Source organism: Lactuca saligna, chromosome 7, assembly GCF_052625555.1.
Source record: "Lactuca saligna cultivar CGN05327 chromosome 7, ASM5262555v1, whole genome shotgun sequence".
Lineage (NCBI taxonomy): Eukaryota > Viridiplantae > Streptophyta > Magnoliopsida > Asterales > Asteraceae > Lactuca > Lactuca saligna.
This window is the reverse complement of record NC_136423.1, coordinates 137,239,603-137,266,610: the sequence shown is the minus strand read 5'-3', so window position 1 is coordinate 137,266,610 and position 27,008 is coordinate 137,239,603. Positions and strand designations below refer to the sequence as shown.

The window sequence follows — 27,008 nt, the reverse complement described above, 5'->3', positions numbered from 1 at the left end:
ACCAGCCTCGAAGTTTGTGCCCAAAACTTCAAAAGTTCGTAACTTTCGCATACGAACTCCGTTTTTTATATTCTTTATATCGACGCGTAGGTGAAATTATGCTCTACAACTTTCATTTAGATTCCGTTGGCTAATTTTGAATTTATTTTTAAAGTTATAATTTTAACAGGTCAGGACATGAAAAGTCCGTTAAAAATTCATAACTTCTTCATCTGACGTCCGTTTTCGTCTGTCTTATTACTGTTGAACTACTATCAACAAGGTATTCGATTCTCGTGTAGGTTGTTTCGGCTAAAAATCACTCGATCTAAAATTCGAGTTTCGGGCTGCATATTGAGATGCAAAATCTTAGAAAATTCATAACTTCCTCATACGAAGTTAGATTTGGACATTCCTTTTATGCACACTCTCGGTTTAATGTATACTACGACTTTCATTTAGATTGCTAAGGCTAAAAATCACATTATTGTAAATTCACTTTTTACATCATACAACGTCGTGCTGGTTCTGTTGCGAAACTTCGACATGTCATAACTTCTTCATTATAACTAAGATTTCAGTATTCTTTATATATCCAGAATCCTTATTTCAACCACTACAAGGTTTATCTAACATTTATTTTCGACACTAATTTTTATTCTTAATTAATTAAATAATAATAATTAAGTATAAGCACATAATACTAAAATAATACATCTTTATTACTTAAAAATAAGTAACAAAGATTGACCTAGACTATTACATCATCATTAATGCCTAGCCTAGAAACACGGGCGTTATATATATATATATATATATATATATATATATATATATATATATACACACACACACACACACATATATATATATATATATATATACACACACACACACACATATACATACATGTGATGACCAGCTGGGTCTAAGTGCTATTACTGTGAATGTGTTGTTTATATGTGTTGACACTTTAGATAGTCTCCGGGGTTATTGGTAACCCACGGGGCGTGTTGTTTGCCCTTTGAGACTTCGGGTAGTCTCTAATGTTGCTGATAATTCGTAGTTGTTTTATGTGTTGTGTTGGATATGATATTTTGGGAAACTCACTAAGTTGTGAGCTTATAGTTGTTTATTAAATGTGTTTCAGATATTTTTAACCATCGCGGGAAGAAGAATGCTTGATTTGACACATTTGCAGGGGGGTTTTATTTTTGGACATTTTGGATCACGTGTAGAATTCTATTTGACAATATGATTTTTCTTGGGTTGGTTTTTTGAAAACTATTTTGCTATGAATTTAAAAATGAAAAAAAAATTGATTTGAAAATTTGGATGTAACATTGAAATCAAGAGGAATTCGAGAGAAAGTGTAAAGGATGGAGAAGGGAGTACGGGTGGAGGTATCGAATATTTGTAGGCCTGACAATTAGGTTGTGTTCGGGTTGGCGGGTCACGGATTGGCGGGTTGACGGGTCGAAACATATTGACCCAAGCCAACCCATATAATATATGGATTGGTGGGTTGGCGGGTTGAAAACATCAACCCAACCCAACCTATATAACCCGTATAAGTATATGGGTTCGTGGGTTTGTTGGTCAGTGTGTCGAACTCAACCCATATAACCCGTTCACTAAGCAACACATTTTAAAATGAAATTAAAAAATACAAATAAAATGAAGTCATGAAGTTTTAAATATTCAACATAAAGTCATAAACAAGAATGACAACGATGAGTGGTGTGTGACAGTCGTAGGATGAGAAGACGACTGGTGTGCGTGTGACACTGCGGCAATCGATGAGTCGATGGAGACGGGAGACACGGAGTTGTGAGTTTGAAGACTGAAAACTGAATTTTTTTGATTAGGGGCTTCTTAGGGGCTAGGGCACACTAAGTCGACTCGAAGATGTTTTGCAGTTTTGGAATCGGAAAATAATTAAATGATAATCAAATATTTAAAAGTGATAAATAATTACATATATGTTTTAAACATAATATATATATATATATATATATATATATATATATATATATATATATATATATATATATATATATATGTATAATCGGGTTGATGGGTTGACCCGCAAACCCAAACAGGTAACCCAATCCAACCCATGAAATAAATGGGTTGGCGGGTTGGTGGGTAGGCGGGTCAAAAATCTCAACTCAAATCCGTTTATTTTCGTGTTAGGTCGGTGTTGAGTTATGGATTTGGTCGATGATTGCCATCCCTAGATATGGGAGGGATGTTTTTTTATTTCCTTTTATTTTTGCTTTTTTGATAAATTGTATTTAAACAAAATTAAAGATAAAATAAAAACAGGGTAAAAAAGTTTCTAACGTGGACGATGACCAATCCTGAAAATTTTAGAAATCACGATGGATCAGATTTATAAAAATCCTTATTTTAATAAAAAAAAAAGTAGTTTTATTCTTCTTTTGACATGTATCACCTTATTAGAATTCTTAATTATTTATTATTCTTTTATCATGTTTCAACTTATTATGTCTCATAATTAATACTTGCAACTTGTCAACCTATTAATTATTCATTTTAAATTTTCACTCTATCTACATTAAATTAATAACATTAAAATAAAAATTAAAATAAAATTAATATAAATTATAAAGTGATATAATTTCATATATTTATTTAACTTAATGATTACAATTTTATATAATTAAAAAAATCTCTTAATTAATAATTTATTTAAAATAATTGATTAATAACTTTAAATTTTTAATATAAAAATTTAATTAATTTTGTAACCATCCATCGTTCCCACAAGTTATAAACTAGTAAATAATTATGTATAATTTTTTCTTGTATTTATTTCAATGTTATGAAATTTAAAACTAAGATCTTGAAAATATTCTTACGAATCTTTATTCCATACTAAATATAGTTAAAAAAATCATTGTCAGAAATCGGATGCCCTCTTCACTGGTTTTGCTTAATGTATTCATACAATTATCAGTTGTTTCGTGTATAAAAATAGCATTAAATTATTTAATATATACTACTCCGTATTTGTTTCCGATGCAGACATATTATAAAATTATTCAAATCTGGAAAATATGAACTTTCGTGGAAGCTGCTCGATTATGCGAAGACAGCTGATGTCCATGGTCTTCCCAAATTGCTTGGGTGTTATCCGTTTACCTCATTTTTCTTCTCGTGTCCTCCGTCCCACATCATTTTTTAAAATTTAATCTTCAGATTAATGCTTTCTTTTTGGTAATTTCAAGTTCTAAGATTGTAATCTATAACATTGCTTTAGCTTCATATAATCTAGTTCACAGAAAAAAGTCGTCGGCTTTAAGAGGTAAAGTTTTCTTTATGGGTCTCATACTTTCAAACTTCTGATGATCTTGATTCTTGAATACACTTTCTGGGTTGAGTTCATATTGCATCAATGCTAAATCAATATGGTTTTAACCTCTAATCCAACTGCTAATTTCTTGTTGGGTTTGATGAATTGATTCGAATTCTCGACTGTTTATATGTTCAAAGAATGATCGATTGCTGTCGTTTCAATCCATTTCATTTTCTCCTCAAACAAACACCTGAACGATTGCTCTGATATCCAAACACAAAGTTCATCACATTGTAGATGGGTAGCGACGATATGAACGAAGAGGAAACCGACGCAACATCACCCACTCGCGATCATCACCTTCTGAGGCGCCCCTTTCGAACTCGTTACCCTGGTCAGGTTAGACTAAAAGCATACATCTTCGACGGATTTGGTGAATACTGTGATAAAGATTGGGATTTAATCGAGGGTAATGGCAAAAAATTCTGTTGGTATCATGTCGAACTTCCGAAAGGGAATCAAAAGCTTTCTCAATCAGCACAATACCTAATCGATGTTCTTTGTCCACCATTAAAGCTTCAAGACATTCTTTCTTTAGTTAGCAATGGACCCTATTGTGCGCATGTTGATGGAGCTCTTGTATTTAGGGTTAATTCACCTGGTCCAGCTTCTAGCAAGTTTACATTTCGATTAGCTGCTAGAATTACAGAGAATTCGGTGATTACTGTGTCATTGGGTCGGGTACCCAGATTGGGGTTTTCACCTGTGGGTCAATCTTTGCTTAGTGAGATTCCAAGTGTTGAAAGCCCGAGTCCTAAATTTGGGGATGAGATGGTTGATAGAGGTGGGATTGTGATTAAGGAACATGTTCTTGACTTTTTGTTGACTATGAATCATTCAGAGGAGGCTGATAATCCTGTTCCTAGATCTGTATCGAATCTTGTTGTTCATGTTATTGATACACATGTGGATCATCTTGAAGATGTTGTTACTAATCTTGAGATTGGGCTTGATTCTGTTGAACTTGATTTGGATAAAGGTAAAATCGAATCTTGAATCATTGATACAAAATCAATTGGATAAACAATTTTCTTTTTTTTTTTTTTTTTTTAGTTATGGTTAATTAAGGAATTTCTGATTTTTAGGTGGTTTTTCTTTGAAGAAGCAATTGTTGAATGATAGACGATTTCCAAAAATGCTTCTAGATTTGCAACGCCTATTGCAGGTAGTTCGCATTCTTTGATTCTTTCCATTATAGAAACTTTGACTTTGGAAAGTCAACTTGTAACATGAATATAGAAGAAAGTTTTTTTATTTTTTTCTTGACATTGTTTATGGAAAAAAAATCGCTTCTATTACAATTTTGTACTTTCAATTTGTTACATTGTTGTAATCGGGTATAATTTTCAAAGCACAATGGAAGAAATGAAAGCAATATTAAATAACAAAATAATTCAATTTTTTCCATAACATTCTAAAATCTCGTATCCTTGGATGAATGTAGGTGATTGCACATGGGGAACAAGTGTTCCCAAGAGTGAAAGAAAAGTGTTCAACAAAAAGTTGGTTTGCTAATGAAGACATCAATTCACTTGAAGAGTTAATTGGGCGACTCAGAAGACTAAAAGACAATGTTGGCTTCATAAGCAACCGAGTCAAAGCTGTCCAGGCTGGACTTGACAGCTGGCAGGCCGAACAAATCAACAGAAAACTATATTGTCTATCTTTCCTCTCTATCATCTTCCTTCCTCTATCCATCATCACAGGAGGTTAGATTCTTCAATGAGTCTCCATTTTAGTATAAAAATTGTATCTTTTTGTTCCTCCCAGTAATTATTTTCATCAAAAGTTCATAAAAATTGTATCTTTTTGTTCCCTAGATAATTGTTTTCAAGAAAAGATCATAAGAAATTGTATCTTTTTTTACCCTCCTTTAATTATTTTCAAGAAATGTTCATATAAATGGTATCTTTTTGTACCCTCCTTTAACTATTTTCAAGAAATGTTCATAAAAGTTGTATATGTTTCTTCCCTCATTAACTATTTTCAAGAAAGTTCATACAAATTGTATCTTTTTGTTACCCTTTAAATATTTTCAAGAAAAGTTTATAAAAATTGTAACTTTTTGTTCCCTCACTAATTTTCCAAGAAAAATTCATAAAAGTTGTATCTGTTTGTTCCCCCATTAATTATTTTCTAGAGAAATTCATAAAAATTGTATCTTTTTGCTCCCCCATTGATTATTTTTAAGAAAAGTTCATAAAAATTGTATATTTTTCTTCACCCGATGATTATTTTCAAGAAAAGTTCATAAAAATTGTATCTTTTTGTTCCCCCATTAATTATTTTTGTAAAAAGATTGTGATGGTATGAAATTTTCTTGACAGTGTTTGGAATGAATGTGGGAGGTGTACCTTGGACACAACAAAAAGATCCGAAGCTGAAAATCGGGTTCAGAAATGTTATGATGCTTTGTGTGGCTACATTAGTTTTTGTGCTTTTATGTTTCTTGTTTCCATTTTTATATAGCCGATTAATGGTATGGAGAAGACAAAGAGAGTTGAAAAGAAATTGGTCTTTTAATCGGAGATCTTTCCATAAAAGAACTATGGGAGGCGGAGAAAGAGGAGGTTACCTTCGACTTTGAAGCCAATCAAGCACAATCGAATTTGTTTTTGATTTAATTTGTTCTAAAGTTTCTTTGTATCATCACAATTTTTTAGCAATAGTTAATTGGGTCATGTACGAAATAACTTTTATCCATAAATCCTACTTAAATTTATATGAAAGCTTAACTAGAACTTGCTTTCGAGTACTTAGGTATTCTCATTTGTGTTATATGATAGAAATATTGCAAAAGCTCACTAATTTTTGTATGCATGCGGTGATCTTTACATCATGAGCTCTTTTCACATCGTGAGCTCTTTTCTTATCTATCTTCGTTCGTGAATCTAACCATTGCACTTGATTTTGTCACGTGTAATGTTGTAAAATTCATCGAGTTGGTCGATTACTCGGCCGGCCCTTCCTACTCGGCCCCTTACCCATAGGCGGATCCACATTGGAGCCTGGAGTATCCCATGATACCCTTACAAAAATTTCAGTAGTATATTTGGTTTATGTTGAGCTTGAAATGTCTTCTTCCCCACTAAAACCCTAGCCGACCTCGCTCATTTTTCAGTCTTTTTCTCTCGGGTTTGGTAGCTAAGAGGGAGGGAGAAGCGATTCAAATGGTCCAAGGGAAGGTTACTAAGGGTAAGGGTTAAAACGCATTCAAAAATTCGAGCAGTTCTATGTTTAAATCGAGCAAAAAAGCTATGGATACACAGCTGCGTTGGATGTTATCAAACATATGAATATATTATATTTTTGAAACAATTGACCACTCGGGTATAACCATATAAACAGAATCCACCTTTAAGCCAATATATCTAATTAAAACAGTTTCTGGAAATTGCTATTTACCCCTTATATATATATATATATATATATATATATATATATATATATATATATATATATATATATATATATATATATATATATATATATATATATATATATATATAATTAAAACAGTCTCTTCTCGACAACTTCAACCTTCTTGGCGGTTATTCCTTTGATCATTACTTCAATAGACTTAGCAACCCAGATGGCCGCCTCAAGAGTAGGTGTCTGGCATACTGGCACAATGTACTCCCATGGTAGTCCCTTTGTATACCAATCAGTTTTTGTCAACTCTTCAGGGACGATGTGCAAAGAAAACTCCAACTTGTCTGTGAAGACATTAGTATACTCATTGATGGACATATTTATATTTTTCAACATTAGGAAGTGGTTCTCCAGCTCTAGCATGTTTTGGGTTGATCAGAACTTGTGTTTAAAGTGTACCAAGAGTTTTGTCCATGTCAGTTGTAGTGGCTCATTGGGGCTTTTGATATTTCCCAAAGTGTTCCACCAACGAATGGCCCCACCCCTAAACTGACACACAGTATAAGTAGTTTGTAGCTTGCCCTTGCAACCACATGTTATGAAAGCTAGCTCCATTTCAAAGATCCAGTCCATAACTTCGATCATATATTCTTTCCCAGTAAAAGTTGATGGTTTGCAAGTCGTAAAGTCTTTATACTTGCATTTGTTCCTTTCAATTCCTCTATATTTGTTATTTCTACTAATAACTTGTGGTTCAACTTGACTCACAATACAACTGTAGTTTCCTTCCTGCGACTATTCTATGTTCAGTTCAGGCTGCTCAACATGCACGGTAGGTTCATCCCTATTTTGTTGAAGTAGAAGCCTTGTCTATTCCATCTACGATCCAACATCATTTTTATCATTGCCTGTACTCATGCCATTGTGATTGGCTCGGGTGCAGTTGCTACCTATGGTGCATGCTTAATCACTCGTGGCTTTGGCTGTGGGTTATCGTTTCCCAATCTGCTTTGAGTTTTTACCATGTCGATCTATACACCAAATCAGACGTTTGGTGTGCAATGACGAGAATTAATATAGGAAGGCTTTATTTGCGTTAGATGTCTAAATCTCCTTAGCAATCCGAAAAGTTACATACCAGTTCTAATACCGTAATTAAACACGTTTAGAAATCTGAAAACATAACATTTCCAGATCCGGTCGGCAATAGACCATAGATCCGATCAAATAATAGCATATAAGGCATCTTTATAGCTATAACATAAATTATTTAGCATATAAAATCATTTTAGGCATCATTCCTAAAATAATATAGTGCTCGTGTCTATTCAGGCCATCCAAAATATAACAACCACTGATCTCATAATCATCGTTGAGCATTCTAAGTTTAAGTCTAGAAACGTCCTAAAAATCCTAGTTCACTTAAACTAATGCTTTGATACAAACTGTGACATCCCCAAATTCACGGTTATTTTAAAATTTTATTTATGCTTATTTAAAAATCACAGTATCCTTTTTGAAAAGTAGTATTGCAGAATTTGTTCCCAGAAAACATGAAAATGATGTTATCAATGCATTTCCGAAGAAATGTATTCTTATTTAAAACATCGAGATATCATCGTCAATACAGAAACATAAGCATAAATAGACCTTACATTCATTTACACTATTGATTTACATCTCCTTTAATCTATCAGTATAATGTATCTTCGCATAGATATATGGGATTCAAATAAAGTAAGTGGGTCGGGTTGGAAAACCTGGTAAGTACATAGGGATTTCAATCCCACAATGTTATACCACACACACACACACATATATATATATATATATATATATATATATATATATATATATATATATATATACACACACACACTTTAGAACTCACAATATATACAATTTCACCTCATATAAGCAATTTTACCCCATCCATTCGATCATCACAACGACACGATCCATACTTCCGGATCTAAAATTAACAGCATTACCTAATCCATACTCCCGGATCCTGTCACACCCCGAAAACCGAAGGCGGAAACATTTCCGGGGTTGACTCCACGTTGAGTATCAAATCCAATGCACATAGTAAGTAAAGTAAAACAACCATTACATTACATAAGAAAGTTTTACAGTTGTTTCAAAAGTAAAGTTTGTACAGTTGTGATACATAGTATATATAAACAAAATGAAACGGATCTTCATGTACTCCGTCTTCGAGCAAAAAGGATCTTCGGGTACCTGTTCTAACGCTGACCTGAGAACACAAGCAGTTTGAAAATCAGCATAAAGCTGGTGAGTTCATAAGCGGTTTTGTTTTATGAAAATGTATCGGTTTCCTTTATGTTTCTGAAATGTTATGAACACCAAGAAAATCCCACATTTTCTTAAAAGTTGGTTATTGTTTCACAAATGTAAAGTATAGTAAGTTTGTACACTGAAAACATGTCTACTCATGTGAAAATGTATAGTTGATTATCTGACTGGTTAAACTGTTCTGTTTACTTATCATGTGTTACCAGGAAAGTCCCATAATTTCCTTATAGTATGTTACAATTTGCAAAAGATGTAATGTTATCCAGTTTATTACTCTTTCTAGTTATGTAAGTGTTACCCAGGAAGGCCCCATGCTTTCCTGCATGTTGGTTTCTAATGTAAACGATGTTAAAGATGTAAAAGATGTAATCGTGATTGGTTTCCATGTTTTCCCCAGGAAAGTCCCGTACTTTCCTGAATGTTAGTTACAGTAAGTGAAAGATGTAAAAGATGTATAAAGTAATTCATTATTACTATAAGTAAATCTCTGTTATCCTAATTGCGAGTTCCATAACCATACAATAGACTAAAACCTGTGGCAATAAGTAGTCCACATGTGGCAATAAGTCGTCCACATACTTATGACTTTCTTCACCCTTGAACCATTTCGGTTCGGCTGTAGCTAGAAGCCAGGTGTGGGGTAGTCAGCCCCGTATAGATCTATACACTCAAGTCACGCTCTCTAAATACCAAAGATTCTGGTTATGGGTGTAGTCCTCCACTCGCGTATCTCGGTGGAGTGTTCTCCGAGGACGTATCTCCAATCATACAGGAATAACAAATTTACTAGTAATAATATGATAGTCCTCCACTCGTGTATGTGTGTGGAGTGTTACCGAGGACAAAACAGTGTACATATATTATGTTCAAATGTTTTAATGTCAGGCTTTTAACTGATAAAATGTGGAAAGCCATTTGTGAAATATATGTAAAACATACTAGTTTAAAGACCTATTTCACAAATATATGTTACGTGATCTGTATGTTCAATCTGTTATCAGTTGTAGTAATCAGTTATAAAAGCATATGAAATATGAAACACACATTTGAAAACATGTTTTGAGTACAAGAATTTCCTTGTACTTTGCTTGTGTTCCCCCCTGAAAACAATGAAAACAGTGAAAAAGGGTAGGGGTATGAACTCACCGGACTCGGAAACGTATCGGTTTTGAATGCTAGACGTTGGTTCGGGGTTTGATTACTTGCGATGTTCCTATGTAAAATGAAATAATGTCCATATATATACAATTAGGGATAGATTCACTAATCATATGGAACATTACACTCCAATGAGGTTAAACACCTCAAAACGAACGTTTGGAGTGACCCGGGTGACATCTTCGGACGTGTAATGGCACTAGGGACTTGGGACTTGAGTTTACTCCCCAAGAGTAAACATTTTAGAGAGTTTACAACTATGGAAAACACACATACATGAGTTTACGGCCGTAAACTCATGTGGGTGTGGTTTTGATGATTTAAGGGCTCAAATGGACATAGGGATGGCTAGAATGGATTATCTAAAATGCCTTGGAACACTTGGAATGAATTTACATCATTTAAAACATGAGTTTACGGCCACACTCCTAGAGTTTACGGCCGTAAACTCACCCATGGTTAAGAATGGTTAGTTTGAACTATTTAGGGCAATCACATGTGATTCAAACTAATTTTCTAAGCATTGTTATGAATTTAGATTACCATTTTACAAACTTATAGGAGTTTACAGCCTAGGAGGAGTTCTTTGGCCGTAAACTCACTTATGTTGGGTATATGTTGTGTTTAAGGTCTCCAAATCATTTTTAGATGAATCTAGGATTTACCACAAAGCCATTGGTTGAGTTTGAAAGCATTTTGACATGTTTAAAGGCACTAAATCACCATTTAAGAGGAGTTTACGGCCCAAGAGTATGTATTGGCCGTAAACTCATTTTTATTACTCAAAAATCATGTTTGAAGTGTTCCAAGTCTAGATTAGCAAGCCCAAAGGTCATATCTAAGTCCCAACTATGATTTGGAAGGGTTAATTGGCTCAAAAACCCTTTGAATATGAGTTTACGGCCCAAGAATGTGTCTTGGCTGTAAACTCACTTTTGTCCCTTAAAATAAATGTTTTAATTGTTGTAAGTCCCTTCCATTAAGTCATTAAGCCATTACTAATGTCTAACATTGCTTAGGAGGGGTTTTAGGGCTTAAAAACCCTTGATATATGAGTTTAGGGCCCATGAAGGTTCCATGGCTGTAAACTCATGAATGGTGTCCTAAATCATGCTTTGAACTCGAATTTGAAGGCTAAGGAGGTTACAATACAAGCTAGGGGAAGTACCTTAGAGATTTGAAGCCTTAAATTTGAGTTTTTGATCCCTTAAACTTGGATGAGGAGAGAGGTTGGTAGTGTTTAATGGTAAATTGACCAAAGGCTTCAAATGGAGTCTTAAACACGTTTATATAGTGTTTAAGTTTTGGACACGGTGGAATTCTACCCGATACCGGTGTTAGACGAGGCTTTTGGTCGTACCCGATTGAGTTACCGTAACCCGATACGGTAATTTCTAGAAATATTCCGATCACTAAAGTTGGGTGTTAAAATGATTTCTAAATGTATTAAGACACCCATTAAGTCATTTTAAATATGTACCAGATAATGACTTAATTAAACGGAAGATCGGAAATCGAAATCGGAAACGACGATTGGTTGCGCGAATTGTACTACGAAAGAGTTACAATAAAATGATACGAAAATTTCGGGTTGTTACAGATCCAGTTTGTCTAATCCATGCTCTCAAATTAATGACAAATGACTATGCTCACTCCATACTCTCGGACTAGGGATGAATGACTATGTCTAATCTATGCTCTCGAATCAATGATAATTTTAATGTTCGAGCCTTCGTGTATATCTCACTTGTACTCATAAGGAGATACTACCCGATATTCATCTCAATTAATTTAGGTTTATTCTGTACCCTAAATTTTGATATATTATCATATATGCTCTTCACATGTATTTCAGGCAATAACAAATATTTCACACACAAACATATATTTAATACTTTAATGAATACTTGTATTAAAATCATGTTTAATGAAAGGGACTATACACTCACGTGTTAAAGTGATGACTCCAAACTCGTGTAGCGCTTCGCTTCTAACAATTTTATTTTACTTCGACGAAACCTAGTATCAATACTACTAGATTTTAGTCGAATATTTATTACAACTTATTATTAGTCTAGATTTACGAGCGATATTGTTTTATAAGTTTTAAACAATACTTTTCAACTACTATGTACAGACAGGGACCAGACATGAAACACCGGAGGGCAAGACTATTTTGGCATAAAAGTTGTTATGAAATCGAGCAACCCTATGCGGCCCATCAAACCAGACTTCCCTTACCGCGAGTAGTTAAAAGATATTATAATAACATTTTATATTTGATAATACTTAGCACATATATTGTTTATAGGTTCATAATAACGATAATAAACTTAAACATAAGCTATACTTAAAGCATGGTAAGCATAACTATACTTACATATGGTTTAGCGATAAACCGAACTTTATGTGGCCATAACTTCGTCGCTGAATCATTATAAAAAGATTTTTGTAGTGCTTCAACGCTCAACTTACTATACTAAAACTACAAGAAAGAGAAGTCAATTCACGAGAGACCAAAATGTTCGGGGAATAAAAAGAGAAAGACGCTTGAATCAAGAGAATGATACAAGAATTATGAGTGCCTAGAGCCTCTTATTTACAGTAATTGAATTTTCAAAAACTACCCTCTATAGTTACTTAATGATCTTATAGTTATTTAAACAACTAAACAACCCTTTATAATACTATTTTAAATAGATTTAACAATATTTGTGCTAAAATAATGTCGAAAGTACTCAATACTAATCCTATAGCGACCGCATTGTCAATACCTTTCTAATTATATATATATATATATATACACACACACACACACACGTATTTATGATTTATACTTTATTTTAATACACAAAGATACTATTATAAATTATACCTCGTTCATACAAATTTCGTTTTTGACGTTTTTGATATCTATGTGAAGCTATCGACGATATTTATAACTTTCGTTTAGATTCCGTCTGCAAATTTTAATTTTATTTTTCGTCCATATTCTTTTAAAATTAAATGATTTTGCTAAAATCATCATTCTCTCGTACGGACTTTATTTTTGGAATTCTTTTTCTCAAAATTCTTATTTTAAAGAATACTACGATTTGCTTTTTGGTGGCTTTAGCTAAAAATCAACTGTTTTCTTCGTAGTTTTTTGTGTCACACATTCCTTGTGTATGACTGACTTTTATATTTAATAAAAATCATATCTAATTCATACAGAGTCAAATTTCCACGAAATTTATATTTTCGGGATTTGGAAGACGTGTACTTTATATATATATATATATATATATATATATATATATATATATATATATATATATATATATATATATATATATATATATATATATATATATATATATATATATATATTTGGCGCACTTATTTTTATGATTTACGGACAATTCAGCTGAATTTTTTTCTATTTTATTATATTATAATAATCATCAAGCACATAATATTCATATAATTATTCTTTATTCCGTCAGATAAGTAACAATTGTTAACCGCAATTATTACTTTGGTTAAGATTATTTATGCTATATAGTCTTCTATAAAAAATTATTTTTAACGTTATTATATCTTAATTGACTAGGTCGAACCTACGAGAGTTACTATTATTGAGATGAAAGGCTAAATTATTTGAGATTACTTGCGGGAAGTTGTAGGATATTAGGATGAAGTATGAACATGTTTTGATTATTAATTTTATTCAAATCAAATTTTAATTATTTTTTTGTTCTTCAAGTAATTATGTTTAAACAATAATTGAAGTTGAATGTTATTTTCGTGTTTGATATGTAACTAAGATATTGTATTGCAAAATCACTAGCTGTTTAAAGTTTAAGTAGTTTAAGAATTAAGATGATTAGTTGAGTCAACATACACTTTTTTAAACTTGTGATATCAAACATTTAATATTGTGATAGGTAATCATAAGAAACATTAGAGCCAAACCATTTATGGCGACTAATCCAAGTAGATGTAAGGAGTAAAACAATTAGTCAGCCTAACATAGTGTGTCCAAATTTATCCATTCCATGTTAATAAACCTTAATTATATCTATGTATTTAAGTTGGAATACAATGGAATTTAAATATGTGAATATGAATCATCCGAACAACTGAACCATAAGTAATCTTGTTTGTCTCACTGATTAATTAAGAATAATCAAACAATTTTACTTCATAATCGCTTGAGAAAAATATATATCTTCGAAATTTACCTACAGTACACCAGATTAGTAACTTCTTAAGGAATTCATACCATAGCAATTAGTAGTTTTCTTATTAAGAATTTCAGTAAAAGTTTGACTACGAACTCCACTCATTCTACCATTACTTACGACTTGCTAATTGTTGCTAGTTGTTCAAGTGTATCACCTAAATTGATTATTAGTCCAACTATCATACTAGCAGTTCTACTTACGATGACAGTATCTAGAATAGTCATGTTTGTTTGGTCATTAGATTTACAAAAAGTTATAAACTGAAAGGCTCTTGCCTCCCGACTATCTTGTCTGACCATTCTTTATTTGATAGTTGATGTATTATAGTCTGGGTGATATAATTTTTTGGTTACATAAAGGTTTGTAAGGTTTTATTTTTGACACTTTGATGACCACGATCAGCCGCCTAGGGTCGCCATGGGCCGAATCTAACTAATTTGACCGACTAACATTAATCATATACAGTAAGATGCCGCCTAGCGCTTAGGCACCGCCTAGGCCAATTTTAACAACATTGCTTTGGTCTAATGCATTGTGTTTTTAGCCAAGATTTTTAAACCGAACATGACATCAAATTATCCGCCTTACTAGTTTAATTGTTTAATTGGTCTAATCGGTTGAACCGATCTAAAAAACTGAATGAACCATATATAGGTATGGAAATCGTGTCGTGTTCGGATTTGCGGGTCAAATACATTAACCAGAACACGACCCATTTAACTATACAGGTCTCGGGTTGGCGGGTTTGGAACATAAACTCATATACGACCCGTCAACTCACTTATTTATGCGGGTTCACAGGTTGGCGGGTTCGTGGGTCAGATTTGGGATCGTTAGTCAGATTTGGATTCATGAGTTCAAGAGTACTACGATGAACTTTTAAGCAATCTTTTAAAAATCAGTTTCTTAGTTGAACGGGTCTAGTGACCGTTTTTTAGTTCAACTGACCACCTGTCGAACTAATAATTTTCCTATGTCTTGCACTGATGTGCGTCGGTCTTTGAGTTGTATACCAATGTTTTAAAAACCGGTTTTTTAGTTGAATCGGTATGATGACCGGTTCCCAGTTCAACCGCCAGGTGAACTGGTTTTTGTATTTTTCATGTTTTTTTTCCTACACACACACACACACATATATATATATATATATATATATATATATATATATATATATATATATATGAATTTGATATTTATAAGTTCAAACATTAAAAATACACATAAAAATAAGTTGTAGATGAATCCAAATACATTAAAATAACATATAATCATAAGTTTTAATATTTTACAACAATTCATATACGTCAAAAAGAAAATAAACTATAATACCGAAATGAAATATAATTTTTGATGAATATAAACGCATCAAAAGAATTTATAACATTTACCATATGTTTTTATTTAGGGAAAACTAAATAGATTTGAAAAAAAAAATCACCAAAGTTTATTATGTAAACAGTTATTTTTCATGTGTTTTTATTCGGTTTAACCGGTTCAATCCGGTTCAGAAATCAATGTAAAACCAGTGATAATTGAACCGTTCCCTCACCCGGTTCTCGGTCCAACCGGTTCGACCGACTGTTTCAAACCGGTTTTTAACATTGTTGTATACACTACGAAAATGATTAATTTGCTTTGAAATGGTTTTTTATCAGTTCTAACACAACGGTTTTTTATCAGTTCTAACACAACGGTTCAACCTAGATTTTGAAGAAACCATCTGATTCGATCCTGTTTAAATTTGACCGGAAATCGGTCATTATTAAACCGTTCTCGTCATCGATTCCCGGTGCGAATCGATTTTTAAAACATTGCTTTTAGGAATATCTCACTTATGTCGCATCGACTCTTGGATATAAAACTTGATCTTAACTATCCTTATATAAAGAAACATGGGTTAGTAACTTGATATCAACATACAATGCCGGACTTGCAAGACACATGTTAAACATCGTCCAAACAAAGTTCAATAAGTTTGGGGTGTCGTTTCAACTTGGGTCCCTTCTGAAATTTTATATAATTCATCGTTTTAGTTGGTTGAACGAGACCATTTGAATCGGTTATTATGTTAAACCGACTAGTATTTACCTGTTTGGAAAATAAATGGTTTCTTGATTTTTTTAAAAGACAATTTCATAACTGGACCCTTTGTTTTGCAAAATTACATGGAATGTCTTTCTATGGTTAAATTTAACTTTTCAGCTGTTAGATTTTAATAAAAATGATTATTTTACCCTTGTATCAAATTTGCAATGTACTACAAACCTCAATGACCATTTTTTTAATTTTATAAATTTGATATCTTATATATATATATATATATATATATATATATATATATATATATATATATATATATATATATATTGTATATATATAAATTATAAATATAAGTTTTATATATATGTATATATAATTTCAACAATTTGATAACTTTTTTTTTTATTTTTTATCTTTTTGACATTTTTTTTTCTATTTTTATTTTATAATTTTAGCTATTTATTTTTTTAATGGTTTGATTTATTTTGATTCAAGTAAATAAACTTAAATTCGAAAAATCATGTCGACAACGTTGTTTCTTTAATTTTTCTTTTTGTGAATTGAAACGTTAATGTTTTTTTTTTTTTAATTTATACTGTTACGCATCATGTTTTTTACTTGGATACTTCATAGTTTATATAGTTAGCAACTTTATGTTTGCATTTATCATTATCATTATTTTACATTTTGTTTTTTATATTATTTTATATAATTTTAGTTATTTATTATTCTTCTATTGTTTTTATTTATTTTGATTCAAATAATGAAAAATAGAAAAACAAAAAACAAAAACTCAAACATCAAAATTGTAAAATACTCTAATATATTAATATATTTTCACTTTTCATCTTTTTTTTTTTTGGCTTTTTTCGTATTTTATTCGTATTATTTTATTTAATTTTTTTGTATTATTTTTTATTTCTTTTTCCTATTTTTATGATTTTCGTTGTTTTATATTATTTTTCATCAATTTGATAAACTTTTTTGATCTTTCCAAAAAGTGTAAAATATATGAATATACTAGAGTATATTACAATTTCAGTGTTTGAGTTTTTTTTGATTTTCTATTTTTTTTTTATTTTGGTTATCTCTGGTTTTTATAATTTTGGTTATTTTGAACCAAAATTATTAAAAAAAAATCAAACACCAAAACTGTAATATAATCTAATATATTCATACATTTTATACTTTTTGGAAAATGTCAAAAACAGTTATTAAATTGATGAAAAATAAAACGAAACAACCAAAAATTTAAGAATAGGAAAAATTAAAAATAATACTAAAAAGATAAAAAAAAATATTACGAAAAAATTAAAAATTAATACGAGAAAACCAAAAAAATGAAAAGTATAAAATGTATTAATATATTAGAGTATATTACAATTTTGGTGTTTGAGTTTTTGTTTTTGTTTTTCTATTTTTGATTACTTGAATCAAAATAAATAAAAACAATAGAAAAATAATAATAATTAAAGTTATAAAAAAATAGAAAACAAATGTCAAATAATGATAATGATAAATGCGAACATCAATTTGCTAATGATATTAACTATGAGCATCCAAGAAAAAAAACATGAACCATAACGATATAAAATTAAAAAATAAAAAATATATATATTAACACTTCAATTCACAAGTAAAAAAAAATTAAAGAAAAAATGGTTTCGACATGGTTTATCGAATTTAGGTTTATTTACTTGAATAAAAATAAATAGAAACAATAAAAAACCATAAGTAACTAAATCTATAAAAAAAATCTAAAAGATAAAAAAGAGTTTATCAAATTGTTGAAATTATATATATATATATATATATATATATATATATATATATATATATATATATATATATATATATATATATATATATATATATATTGATAATTTTTATATATACAAAATTCATATTTATAATTTATATATATACAAAACTACACAAATACTCCTTGAGTTTTGTAGTATATTGCAAATTTGGTACAAAGGTAAAATAATCTTTTTCATTAAAATCCAACGGTTGAAAAGTTAAATTTAACGATACGAGGATATTTTATGTCATTTTACTAAAATCCAACAGTTGAAAAGTTAGATTTAACGACACGAGGATCTTTCATGTCATTTTGCAAACCATATGAACCAGTGGCGTAACGTTTTCCTTAAAAATCCTCAAAGTGATATATTTTGCAAACTATAGAGACCAATTATGAAATTTTGTCTTAAAAAAATTGATAACGTGACTAGTTATGTGGTAGAACTGGGGTCCCATTTTCTAATCAGTGTTTGTTGCACATGTTGATGTGAACACCAACTTGAATCCATGGGGTTTCATCTGAAGTTTGCATAGAAAAGTCTTCGAGTTTCTTGATGATCGAAGGTCTAAATATCATAATCCATGGTGTATATACCCTCAACTTATGAAATATAGAAAGAACGGGAATTTTGGGCTAATTTTGTTCTTCCATTTCCAAATAAAAATAAAGCATTTTTTTGGTTTTTAAATGAGTATTTTCATTTAGAATAAGTTTTCCCAGAAAATGGTCCATCTGGGTTACTCTTGATCGAAGCCTCCAAAATTTGGACTTGGTGATGCTATGGAATGAACTTACCAAGTGGGATGATGATTTAAAGCGGAAAAAAGCTATGTAAATCCAGATAAAAAAAAAAGATCTTATTTTTAAAACAAACAATATCATTGTTTTGGATTAAGACTACGACATCATATAACATATGCAATGTGAAAAATCTCATGGAAACATTAGGAATCTTACATCTTACATCTTACATACAAAATACTTTAAAATTATATAAATTCTTTCATATTCACCGGAGCAACCTTAGCACCACCCTCTTGATTTAACGCCACCATTCCTTGATACTGTTGTGCAGTTGGTTGCAATGTCTGTTGTGGTTGTTGGGCTTGTTGCTGTTGTCCGACCACCGTGCCCTGGTTGGTGTAGTAAATCTGCCTCCCAGTCCCGTTCTCATACCCCACCGGAGTATAACCATGATCTGTCCCGGCGGTGGTTGATTGGACCATCCGGTAGCCTTCTGTATACGTGGCTACTTTCTGTGGTAGAAACTGCTGCTGTGCCTGTGTCGACACGGTGGTTTGTTGAGTCGCCACCTGTTGTACTGGTGGCATAACATTATACATCGGTTGATCTCGATACACGTCAGTTGGCATCCTCTGGACGTAATAACCTTGCCCATGATTGACCGGAGGCGGCGCGTGAAACATACCCGCCGGAGTTTGAATCATGTAAACGGGTTGTTGATCTTGTGAAATCGTTGATGCTGGAAATCCGCCGGAGATTTGGTATCCAGTCGCCGGAGATGGTGCAGTTCCCGGTTGTGTCGCCGGAGCGACCTTTTCTGTCATTTTCTGGACGTAGTAGTCTCCGTAACCGGCGCCGGCGAGATTGTCATCGCTTGGTTTCCGGTAAAGACCCGGTTGTTGCTCTTCTGCAATTCGCAATCTTTGTAGATCGTGGATATGTTTCTGGATCTGATCGGATTCCATCCGACGTTCATCTTGAACCACAAATTCTTGCTCCTGTTGATGAACCTGCTGAGTTCTTGACGCCGCTACAGGTGGCGGCGGTGGCATTTCGGAACTGAACATGAGTTCCATATTGATATTACCATGAGGCGGTGGCTGTGGCACCGACGGTGGCGTACTGGGCTGAAGATGACCAGAATTCAAAGCATCCATAAACCGTTCCCGTTCCGATCTCCCCTGATCAGTCGAACCGAAACTATGATTCGGAGTCAGCGCCGGACTTTGACCACTAACAGGAAACAGAAAAAGCCTCAATCTCGCCGGAGTAGACGAACCTCTGTTCAACCTATCATACTCATGCATCATATGTTCAAGATCATCGTCATTGGTAACAGTGATCAACGCGTCAAGATCTTCACCTGGCAACTGGTACTTTAAACACACCTCTCCATGTTCACACAACTGCGTTAACTTCGCCATTACAGCTCCAAATTTCACTAAACGATCAACAGCTAAGATCTTCGTCTCTCCACCGACGTAAGACAACTGGTTATCATGAGGCCTAGGAAGAATCTTACCTCCATAGCTGCACATCACCTTGACTTTATAGTTGTTCGTTGCACTCGCCGACGTCTGATGATCCTCCCACGGTTGAGGATTTTCAAAGTCCACATCACGCGACCGCGGCGACGACTCGCCGGACTCCGCATAGGAGGTGTAGGAGTAGTTCTCCATCGGCGTACGTTAGTGAAAAGAGAGGATAGGGGTTTAGATATTTAGGAGTTTGAAGTCTGAATTTGTTTTTGTCAAATTGAGAGAGACTTTAAGGAGCAGAAAGTGGATTTTTAGTCGATTTTTAAATTGACAGTGGTTGTATGGAAGTTTGTGTTACAGTTGTGATAAAATGGTGAAGTGGCGATGGGTGATATTGAAGACTTCAATTGGGAGTGGTGAGAGTAGCATGGCTTGGAAGGTTAGCTGGAAATGGTGGGGTCCAGTGAGGATAGGGACTTTTCCTGCAAACTGCCAACTATATTATTGCCAGATGGGGCTTTCTGAAATATAGTAAATGAAAAGTAATGGATAATGATAAATAATTAAGTAAAGTCAAATTTTTATTCATCATTGGTTTTAAGACGTTTGGCGTGTAATTTTGTGAGTTTGATGTAGGTTATCTTTTATTATCATGAGAAAATTATTATATTTGTATTCTTATATTTTATAATTAAAATTATGGTTTTTTCTGGTTTAAAAAAACATGCATGGTATAATATTATGTGGTACAATATTATTATTTAAAATGTTATGGACATATTCGGCAAAGGTAACTGATAACTAATAACGTTTTGTTGAACGTTACCTAAGATAACTTTTATATTTTAAGTGTTTTGTTTAAATTAAATTCTAAAGTTTATAGTGTCAAATGAGATATTTTATTCAAAACGGAAAAAGGTTAAAAACTAGTAGTCTCAAACACTTTGTGCCAAATTTGCACATATATGTTTGATTCTTATGGTTTCATTTACAATTTGGTTGGTTGTAGTTTTTTCATAACTATCTGAAATTACTATTTTATGCATGTTTGATTTTTTAAATATTTTTTATATCGTCTTTTCTATTTTATATTAAAACAAATACAAACTTATTTAATCAAATCCATATACCCTACCCTAATGTCTTCCATCATCTCTTTCTCGCCTCCAGCCATCCCTTGTTGGAGAAAAACCTACCACTCCTTCTGGTACTTACATACATGGTTAGGTTCGATGGCCACTAAAATAAATCAAAATGCTTCCATGTGTGTGTGTTGATGCGATACCGAGAGAACGTAGACAAAGAGAGTCACTCTTTTTTGGGAGAGGGGGATATAAAAAGAAATCGCATGATTGAGAATGAGAGACAACAAAGTAGAAAAAGAGAAAGAATGGCAGCAGCTTCACGCTGTTGCCGATATTCGTAGAGAGGGAGGACAACGTCGGTTGGTTGTTTGTTGTGTCAGTAGGACAATCACTCTCTTTCTACCCCTCTCTACATTATGTTAATGCTTTCGGTTCTAATTTTTTTTCACTTATCTTGTGTTACAATCAACTTTACACCAGATATAACAATGAGTGTTTAGGACTTAATCAACTTATTAGCGATGAAAATTGGAGTCCATTTTAGTTGCATGGAAGTGTTTTAAAAAATGCTTAAAAGAGATTTAAGGTCGATTAAGTGTTGGTGGTCATGGTGTTTAGTGTTATAAAAACATATTTGGATGTAGTCTCTTCTCCCTAAGGCTGCAACTAATTTCTATTTACTCTTCCCAAATTATGGCCGCTACAATGGCTTTGCGTGTTCTATGGCTCTGACAAAAACCAGAGGAAAGGATGGGTTAAAGGAAATGTATGTGCTTTGGGTTTGGTAGTGGCAACTAATAGTGGTAGTAGTGGTGGCTTGTGGTAGTAGTGGTGGAGTGGAGTGGGATAGTGTAGGGTCATTTCTAATTTAATAATATATAAATTAACTAAATAAAAAAATATAAAATAATTTTAAATGTATAAATTCCATTTTACAAGCGTAAAAGACTAACAAAACAGTAAATGAAACCACAAGGACCAAATATGTACCATTTTAGATAGTCGTACTAAATGAATGTATTTTAGCAATGAATGTATTTTAGCAATATACCATCCCAAAAACCATGATAATTTTTTTTTTCATTTTTATAAAATATTCCTACAAAACGATTGATATAAACAATTGTATTCAAGTCAAATCCATAAAATCATAGAATCAAAATCTCTCAAGATATAAATCACCAGGAGGATGTCTTCGATCACGTATTTGCCTTGCCTCTATCATCTGATGTATCTGAAACATTGAAACCAACAACTATAAGCCAAAGCTTAATGAATTTCCAAAATATACCCCACAATCAACACATATACAATGCATGCAGACAAGGCTGGACCGCTATTTGAGCCTTCAGCAACAAGTTGGACCGCACCCGAACCTTCAACATAAGCTGTACCGCTCCCTTGGGCCTACAGTGTCAACTGGACCGATTATGTATCTTGGCCTTCAGCACAAAACAGGGCTGCCTCAACCCAACCACATTATGTCGACATATGCAAACATTATTCAATAACCAACAAGTACAAGTACTCATACAAATCTATCAATCTAACAGATCATTACAACATAGAAACATATTATACACACGGATACATAACACAATCTAGTGGGCCGACATTGGTGCGTTTGACCCATGAATATAGTGAGAAAACTCACCTCTCGGTTTAGAAGATAACATTAATGATCCTGATCTGATAACCAGCTCTACAAGTCACCTATACAACAAACAAGGACCAAGTCTCAATCTACAACTCAACATACTCAGTTAGACCGACAGTCAAACTTGGTCAAAATCAATGGTTAATGTGTAACAACCCGATATTTCATGTCAATGTAATGAGTAAAAGTCAAATATGGTAATCCCTTTGTGAATTAATAAAAATAACATCAAAAATGAAATGTTTAAAAATCTCAGTTTGGTTGTACTAAGTGGTAGATATCGTAATAAGGTTTCCAAAAAAATAAAGAACACTAAAATCCGAGATATAACGAAAAAGTTATGATCAATTTAAGATCCGTAGCAAATCCGATAAAACACTGTTAAGCATAAAACGAGAAATTTCAACAAAATACTTTTCAGCCTTAAGTATCTAAATGAAAGTCGCAGATATCGTCAAACCATAAACGTACATTAAAAGAACGCCTAAATTTGACTTCATATGAGGAAGTTAAGATTTATCGAAGTTTCAGACATAACAATAGACAGCTAAAAACTCAAAATATAGATCGAGCGACTTTTGGCCAACATGACCTAAAGGAGAATCGAAGATCTCGACAATAGTAATACAACGGTAAAAAGACAGACGAAAACGGACGTCGAATGAAGAAGTTATGGATTTTTAACGGACTTTTCCAGTCCCGGCCTATTAAAAATATATTATTAAAAATAAAGTCAAAACTAGCCGACGGAGTCTAAATGAAAGTTGTAGAGTACAGTCTCACCTACGCGTGGATATAAAGAACGCCAAAAAACAGAGCTCGTACGCAATAGTTACGTAATTTAGAAGTTTGGAAATTCAAATTACACCCCGCGTACCAGACGATAAGGGACTCGTCCCATCGGCCAGACCGATTGCGTAAGTGATGACGACACACTACACCCATGTGTTTTGCTATACTTTGCATGCAGTTATTTTAATTATCGAATGGAATTGTTAACATGCAAAATATCTTACTTCACTTTACCCTCATGGTATAAAACATGATTATAAATATCATAGGCTTTATTTATACATTTTCATCATATCAAGGGTAAGCATTTTCACTATACTACCCTTATACATACAAGAACATACAAATCATCTTTTTGCCTTTGTCAAACATTGTGGAAAAGGGTAATTATTGCATACAAAATCACCATTTTCAAGAATACGTGACTTAATTGAGAATCCGTGAGTCATTTGTCTTCACTATACCTATTAAGGTACCGCTAGAAAGTCCTGCTTCATAACCAGAGTCTTCCATCCAGAGAACGTAATAAGTTTGTATAGATCTATACGGGACTGATGTTCCCGCACCCTGACTGTTAGCTACAGTCCTCAGGGTGACAAGTGTTATATCGTTTCGATGCCTGAAGAACGTCGCTCAGGAAAACCCATCATAGTATGATTATGAAAACTCACTGGATAGACAATTTTTATGGTATTATGATTTCAAGGGAAAAGGGACTATTACAGTTACTTTTCATTTACAAATACGATCTTCTTATAATTTTGTTTTATAATAAGAGTATACATCATTCTTTTTGAGTATGTCATAGTTGCTTACAGATTACGGTCTTGGTCATTTGAGACTGCATTTTCACTATTAAAAAATAAGGGATTCTCCTGGTTCAAATGCATACAATTTATATATCGATCTTTCATACTCATTTCCTACAGTTATAAGAAAATAAGGGATATTCTGAAAAATATACACGAACTTTCGAATGGGATACATTTTCTCAAAACACTACTTATGAACTCACCAACTTAAATGCTGACACTTTTTCTTTGAAATAACTTGTATTCTCAGGGAACCACTAAGAAGGTTTGCAACAACTTTTGGGGATTAACGCTCTGGCGTTAACATCATCTTTTGGATTTCATCATGATGTATTTGACTTTTAAACATGTAATCGATACAATCATGTAAACTTTTCAAATATATGTTATGGTGGTGTGTACTTTCTTTACTATTCAATTGTTATGATACTGAATATGACGTCCTCCGCCCCCGAATGTTTCGCCGTTCAGGTTTAGGGGTGTGACACAATGGTTAAAAAGCCAATAGTCGGTTGCCACGACATGGACAAGCATATGCCACATCATGGGATAATAAGACAAAATTGTCGTGAATTTGTCAAACGCCATGACATGGAGACTAATCCCCCACACTTAGGAAACCTTCCAGACCATCCATTTCACATCCCCAAACCGAAGCGGCAGAAACATTCGGGGGTGGAGGACGTCATGTATAGTATCACAATAATTGCATCATAGTAATCAAAGTAAACACAACCATTACATTGAATTTATATAAGGTATTTACATCGGTTTGATTTTCATATTTATACACATCAAAAGTATATCATAATATAAAAGACGTGATTGTATACGCTCCGTCTTCTCAAAGGCCTGCGGAAGTACCTGTCTACTGATTTCCTGAGAATACAAGCGATTTTGAAAGAGTATCGGCATTAAGCTGGTGAGTTCATAATCATGATTTTGTAATGAAAACCTATTGATGAATATGTGAAATGTTTGTATGTTTCCAAGAAAATCCAATATTTTCTTTAGTAAAAAGGTAGTCTCAAACCCTAAGAGCAATTGTAAGTTCGTTATTGAATTATGTTTTTGTGTATGAAAGTACTTGTTTGAAATCCCTGGCTACCACCAGTAATGTAAGTAATGCATTGTATGAAAGCCCTGGGTATCACCAGTATATGTAGTAGTTTTATTACTTAAAATAAAACCATTAATGAATGAAATCCCATAAACGAAAAGTTAGTTTATACTATTGTGAGCTCGTATAACCATGCTTGATATGACCTAGTGACCTCTACGACGTTCTTCAGGCGTCGGACGTTATGACATTTGTCACCCTAAACATGTCTGCCTAACTGTAGCTAGCAGTTCAGGTCTAGGATAGTCAATCCCGAATAGATTTATTCACAAATCTCATGCTCCCCTCCAGGAGACTCTGGTTATACTATGATAGGATTTAGCCTGCACCCCGAAGGGTACAATTGAAGAGATGTCTCGCAACCCTGTATTAACTAGTTTACGTGTAATGTAATGTTCACTTATACTTGAATCTATACGTATGTATTGTATTTAGAAAGTAGTAATGTATACCGTAAACTTTGTATGTCATAATTTATATGATTTTTAATGTATAATCATGAGATGGTAAAACTGTGTATTGAAATCCCAAACTATACCTATTATAGTTGGCATGTGTGTTAAGTACTCGGTTCACGTATTGTTCTGAAAACTATGCAATTATAGTTGTGAATTGAAAGCTTACCTTATGCTCATCATGTTACAAAAGGGATAAAATATCTAAATACTTTATAAAATGTAGTGATCTTTTGGTTGTATCAATTGCATGACTTTGGCTTGTATTTCCCCCTGAAATTATGTGTATAAGTTCACAAAAACTATCTGCGTTTGGCTTGTATTTCCCCCCTGAAAACATTAAAATAGTAAAAGCATAGGGTTAGGAACTCACAGTTGGTTGCGTGTATGTGCCAAACAACGAGACTAGAAATGAGGACCCTCGAATTGATGTAGGCGACAATTAACGGAAATCCTAATAATAATTAAACACATATTTACATTTAAATTAGCGAAACCATTAGTTAAAGTGTTAGAAAACACTTGCTTTTGGTTAAGGAATGTTACCGAGACTCGATTGAAGTGGGTTTACAGCCAAGCTCCACG

General features: G+C 32.9%; 2 protein-coding genes across 2 annotated transcripts; one reads left to right on the top strand and one right to left on the bottom strand.

Annotated features, from left to right (window-relative positions):
- The first annotated feature begins 3,030 nt into the window (after positions 1 to 3,030).
- LOC145005388 (uncharacterized) lies at positions 3,031 to 6,090 on the top strand. The gene is made up of 4 exons (XM_078964466.1): positions 3,031 to 4,340; positions 4,447 to 4,526; positions 4,806 to 5,070; positions 5,689 to 6,090. Exons 1-4 carry the CDS (start codon positions 3,599 to 3,601, stop codon positions 5,946 to 5,948), a joined length of 1,347 nt encoding a protein of 448 aa, XP_078820592.1. The 5' UTR covers positions 3,031 to 3,598; the 3' UTR covers positions 5,949 to 6,090.
- A 13,032-nt stretch (positions 6,091 to 19,122) lies between these two features.
- LOC145005154 (Octicosapeptide/Phox/Bem1p family protein) lies at positions 19,123 to 20,783 on the bottom strand. Its single transcript, XM_078964205.1, has one exon. The coding sequence runs from the start codon at positions 20,701 to 20,703 to the stop codon at positions 19,270 to 19,272; it is 1,434 nt and encodes a 477-aa protein (XP_078820331.1). The 5' UTR covers positions 20,704 to 20,783; the 3' UTR covers positions 19,123 to 19,269.
- Positions 20,784 to 27,008: the final 6,225 nt, after the last annotated feature.